General features: G+C 43.0%; 1 protein-coding gene across 2 annotated transcripts in view; it reads left to right on the top strand.

Annotated features, from left to right (window-relative positions):
* Positions 1–432: 432 nt before the first annotated feature.
* rols (rolling pebbles) overlaps positions 433–6,000 on the top strand; it is a 69,528-nt gene continuing 63,960 nt past the window's right edge. For both annotated transcript variants that reach the window (XM_019057146.2, XM_072300126.1), the window contains exon 1: positions 433–881. In XM_019057146.2, the coding sequence (XP_018912691.2) occupies positions 863–881 (19 nt within the window). In that variant the 5' untranslated portion in view covers positions 433–862. The remainder of the gene's footprint in view (positions 882–6,000) is intronic.

The following is a 6,000-nucleotide window of genomic DNA, read 5'->3' as shown; positions in this document are numbered from 1 at the left end:
AGACCACCCGGCGCTTAGGGCACTTTACAATAATCAGAGGCATTTCAGCTGATCCGCGAAAACGGAAAAATAACAATTTTGAAGAAATGTCGTAATTTCCAAAATGTCTGAATTGAAACTTTGCGCATAAAGAAGACCACGGTGAAAATGTCAACTACGCTGAGCAATGAGGCAAATCATAATAATAATGGACAAAACGACTAAATCAATGGATGGGAAATTAGTCGTTGTAGATCGTACAGATCGTACTTGCTTGCCGTTTCGGCATCAGCCAATGAGAGTGATGGCAAAAGATGGAGGCTATGCTTTCCGCAACGCAGGACCCAGCTTCGCCACGATATTGTATTACACTCGTGATCAGTTGTGACGTAGACTGTTCTTGCTTCATGTTACTACTTACCTCACGACCTCTTGAGATTTTACATTCTCTGAAAAATGTCAGTTTAAGATCGGTCGCCGTGGGGAGTCTACGCGCGTCGTTCGTCTACTCCTCGAATTTGAGCTTATTTTACATTTTCAGCGGTCGAAGTCTACTGCAGTTGCGTCGATTTAAGTTAAACTTTCAACAAATCAAGTTCAGAGTTTCAAACTCAGTTCCTAAACGCATTTATCAAGCCGCGGTATTGCAACAGGTTGTTTTGAGTGTGGCATGAGTTCCATCAGCCTTCGACTTCGATTTGAGTAGCTTTCATTGCTTTAGTTTTGTTTTACTTTAAGTGCCTGTGTCACCCATAATTATTCGGATGCATTTGGATTAGATTAACGGAAGTTCGATAAGAAAATTTATTGGTGGCCATAGGAATTCGGTGGCAAATTCCAAATTCTGTGTTGTGATTAATCTGATCTTCTGCTGCTGTTGGATATGTTGCCCTATGCTTCTGGTATGTAAACAACACCTACATGTTGCTGTTATCGTATAGAATAAAAACCTGCATCAATTTATTCAGGATCTCTGAACCAATAACCCTCGGTCAGAATCGGGGAAGAGCTCTCTCACTATTCCATCACGCTAATGTTTCTCATGTCTAAAGTAGAGGGCTTTTTTTCAATCTGTTGAACGCATGGAATGTGAGGAATCTTTACGGTTTGGGCCAGTTCAACTGGCTTAACAGCAGCGTCAACCCACCTTGGAAGAGCGGTCCAAGTGTTCCACTGGAACGGGTGGAACGGGCTTTAAAAGTGATGCGTTCCGTACCGATCCTCTGCGGTTCAGATAAAATAAAGCCCTTAGGATTGCATGTAACCTCTCGTAACCCACCTTGGAAGAAGGATCCAAGCATTCCACTGGAACGTAAGGAACAGGCTGGACGGCACCAGTGGACTGGGATAATAAAGTGATGCGTTCCATGGCATTCCGGTACAATCTTCTGCGTTTTCGAATTTAAACGAAACCTTTTAAGTAGGATGGATGGACTTCCATCGGGAGATCCACTTCTATGAAAGAAATTCCCTGTAGGTTCATGATCGCCTCCTGACTGGAAACCACCATCAACTGGGGTACCATGGGGTATTAACTTGCATGTTGATCAGTTGGTTTTCTTTGAATTTCCAACCTGAAAGCGAGAGTCACTGTGTAACCCAATGTGTATTTAATTCAACCACATGATGCATGCTTTCTTATTAAGTCACATACTTAACTGTTCGATTTTTGGAGGGGCGAGATGTTCCTCCATTGAGAATCGATTATTCAACGCAGGTTGAAATGAAGAAAAACCAGTATCGCCAACCTACTGGATTTGCCTCTGACTTAAATATGCAATGGAGGGATGTGACTTTATTTGAAATTTTTTAATGATAAGTCCTGTGAACCTACATAACGCATATCAATCGCTAATGTGCCAAACTTTGTATCTCCTTTGCGGTGTTTCAAAATGTCTGCTCCTATTTTATGTCTTCAGGGAAAAACAAGACAGCTTTATAACTTGCAATTTTTGCAGAATATTCCGTCACTGAAGAAGATAAATCAAGGAGGTTTTTGAGGAATTACGTCGACTAGTTCTCCATGGAAACACTAAAGTAGGTTTGACAGGAAGTCTGTAATGTCGCAAATGGAGATATGTGGTTTGCACTTTGGCTATTGATATTCTTACTGTAAGTAATGAAATAGAATCAAAGATTCGGTTTCAAGAGTGTAATTTCTGTAATTCAATTCTAGAGGCGAAAATTTTGTCTGAAGTAAGCTAAGGTCAGCTTTTTTGTGATATTTGTCTATTCTGCGTTAGAGTCCTAGATTTTTGGAGTCAGGCATGAGCGGAACTAGGGGCTCGTAACCCAACCCCCCCCCCCCCCCATTTCTGCCGCTGAAGCCGAGAGTGACCCTCGCTTTCTTCCAAAACCCTCATTCCCAAAAGAAGGGATTTTTTTTTGGAAAATACATTTTTCAAAAATGTGGTAATTTTGAAAGAAAACGAGGGTCATTTTCGGTTTCAGCGGCAATGCAGTACGACGGTCTCTCGATCAACGCATGAAATTCGATTGGAAGAAGTATTTCGACGCATTCGCCCACATCGGCGCACAATGGATCGAGTCAATTAGAGAGGTCGGACACGAAATTTTCGGCAAAAACTGCACATTTTCTTATGTTTATTTCGTCGTATTCGAAATGCAAGGGGTGATTCTGGAAAAAAATTTCACGAGAAAACCAATGGAACCATTTTTAGAACTTCAAATTATTGAATAAACGGATTTATAAGTGTTTAAAGTTTCCAAATTTTGTCCGACCTCTCCTATTGACTTGATCCACTGTGCGGCGTTGATACAGCGAAATTGTTTATAGATTCGCGTAAAAATGATCAATGAACCATCGATTAGTTTTGTGCAACGAATGACGTAGCCTCGCTGAATCAGATTATCAGCAGAACAGATCTGGAAAAACCACAGGATATCACTTCCTTCTCGCTACTTTCTGACAACTTTAAGTGCTTAGATGATGAAATTGGACCCAGAGGGATTGAAGCTGAGAGAGCGTTTTTCGATCGAAATTGTGTACTTAAGATTGTCATAACTCAGGATCACGCATTTAGTGCAACGCACCCCAGGGAAAAAGCTTGGAAGTATGAATCTCACCCAGCGACCCTTCGCTTTATTCGTTTTCTCCTTCAAGGGCTTTTCTTATTTAGTTTAGGTTTGGTTTAGGTACAGAGTGCGCGGAAACAAACTTTAGGAGGAGGATTTTGACTTACGTCATTAATTTATGACGCTATCTCTTTACTGCTTACCTTGACTCGAGATCCAGCTTCACTTTCTCTCGGGTCAAGTATGACCTTTCGTTGCTCATCGGTTTACCGTCGAATCTCTCCGCCGAGGTATCCGCTTCCCGATTTGTGGGCAACGGGGTTTTTTTTTTTTTTTTTTTTCTTTCTTTTTTTACATGCCAAGCGCCTGCTTGTTCTAGAGTAGGGACTCTTGATAAATGCATCAAAAGAGATGCACTTGAGTTCCCATAAAACTTTCATCTTCATTTTTTGAAGCAATATCCAAAAGGGCCGCCCATAAATAACGTCGGGCACCTGTTCTGAATTTTACGCTCCTCCCTCCCCACATGCCCCTTCTCATAGTCCCTCCATAAAAGAGGTTTGTCAGATAAGTAGTGTTGTGTCTTCTCTAGGCGGCCTCCTAAACTTGGAATCCTGGTAAACTTTAGCAGGGGTGCGTAAAATTCCGTAGGATTTATCCTAAGTTTCCTAACCATGCGTCATTATTCTTGTTTCTCTTCCAGTTTCCATCATAATTTGAGGGAAGATGTATATATTGGGTAATTGCAGCGTTTCAGAAACTCGGACCAGAAAAAATTTCTTACTAAAATATTGCCTCGGAATTCTCTGTGATATAGGTATATTCGAAACGATTCAGGAAAATTCGCAGAAAATTTAAGAAAAACTGTGTAGCCTTTCGTAAGTAAACTCATCGAAAATAATACACGAGATTAGGTGTACAACGTTGCTATCGGCGATGAATATGCTTTTTTTAGCGTGCCGCCATCGGCATTTGAGTTCACTCTCGGCAGGCGTGACGAGATAACTATTTGACCACGGGTGTAAGCATATTGCGGCTAGCTGGATTGAAGGCGCTTCACACTGTGACGATGACTCGACCACGTTACCCTGGCGAGCGCGGCGCAGTAAGCGGTGCCGCAAAACTAGGACTACGCATTATGTTACTTGAATCTCTTTCCCATTTTTACGATGATTTAAGGAAAATATGTATGTGAATTTGAAGGATTCAGAAACTCGACCCATGTTCAAAAATTTTTGTTAAAAAAAAAAAAAAAAAAAAAAAAAAAAAAAAAAAAAGGACCATAGAACGAACGAAAATATCCCGTCGTTCAAGGCTGGATTAAGGGGGTGGCCATATGGGCCGCGGCCCATGGCGGCAAATCGACAGGGGGCGGCAAATTTAGAAATTTTTTTAGATGTAGGTACAGAAAATTCGAATTTAGAAAAAAAATTACAAACGAGAAAAGGCGACAAAATCTCTAATTTTCTGAGAGTGTAGTAATTTCTATTTTTGTCGTCTTTCATTGATACAAGAGACAGCACCTTTAATTAGTCGAGTTAAAAGAGAAACCAAACACGCAATTTGGCCTGGAACGGCGCAACTTAAAGAGCAACGATGACGAGGACTTGAGATGAAATGGAGAAGCCCTCGGCAAGGCGATCGGCATATAACACATATGTATTAGCCCCTACATGACTGCACAAATACTTCACGCATTGCGGCAAACACAGTGCGATCAGCGTGAACGCATAACGCCTACAAGACTGCGTGAATACTTCACGCATTGCGTCAAACACAGTCCGTTCAGCATCGGTCGGCGTGAAACTCATAGCGCCTACAAGACTGTCGAAATACTTCACGCATTGCGCCAAACACGGTGCGGTTTGCGCGACGCGGCGGCGGAAGTTAAAATCATTAATCCACATTTATGTTTGTTCTTTCATAATTTGTTCGTTCATTTCTTATGAATGGAAGGCCTTGTCCACACAGAGATAGGTTTACGATACTTAACTTTCGCGCAAAGTTCCGTGAACTTTTGCTAGTAGTGTTGACAGGGCTTTCCCAAAAAATGTTTCAACACGAAGTAAACGCGTCTTATGCACCCCTCCCCCGCTGCCACGTTCATTTGATGGTTTTTTATTGATGTTTCAAAACGAATGAGAAGGGGGCGGCAAAATACAGGCGGCCCACGGGCGGCAAGTAAAATCCGGCCCTGCCGTCGTTCCATTTGAATCATGTATAGGTAAGAAAATTCTGGAAACTTTTCAGAAACAATGTGTGTAGCTTTTTGAAAGTTGTAATCTGCTTACGTTAAACTTCTCTAAGAAACCAGGGGTGCTGAATTGTCCAAGCTTCCACGTTTTCTCGCTCGTTCGCCGACTTTCCACATTTTTCCCATCAGTTTCCCACTAAATCTCCCACGAATGTCAAAAATGAGGACATTTTCCCTCTTCTTTCCTTTGCTTTTCAACTTTTGACCTATAAACATTTTCCCACCTTCCGTATTTGTAAGTGTATCTCCACTTTTCCACCCGCCCGGGCGGTGCGTGATCGAGCATTTTCTTCACCCCGCAAGAAACGCGTATCAGAATGTTGAAATTGTACGAATGTGCGAGACCTCGCCTGGTCCATTCTTGGGATGGAGATATTTTCTTTCGTCCAGGAAATCACAAATTGCGAAAGCTCCGCCCCGCCGGTGTCTTGCAGGGCGTTTAGTTATGCTCCTGAAAGCCGCCAGGTACCACCACAACAACAACGGCCTCCTGAACTGATCGTGAGCAGACAAGACGTCGCTCCTCCGACGTAAGGGCCTACCCCTATCTCCGCGCGAGCCCTGTCCACGGTATAACTCCTCGATTTCCGGGGTTCATGTGAGAATGAAGATACGCCCTTACGGCGGAGAAGTGACGAGGAGCCGGTGCGTTGATCACCGGTCGCTGGTCCAGTTGGAGGCTGCGGCCGGAGCGTCCGTCGGGGGTCACTGGACACCACCGGTGAGCCCAA

This window comes from Bemisia tabaci, chromosome 4 (assembly GCF_918797505.1).
Source record: "Bemisia tabaci chromosome 4, PGI_BMITA_v3".
NCBI lineage: Eukaryota > Metazoa > Arthropoda > Insecta > Hemiptera > Aleyrodidae > Bemisia > Bemisia tabaci.
The sequence above is the reverse complement of the archived record's forward strand: the minus strand, read 5'-3'. Positions and strand labels throughout refer to the sequence as shown.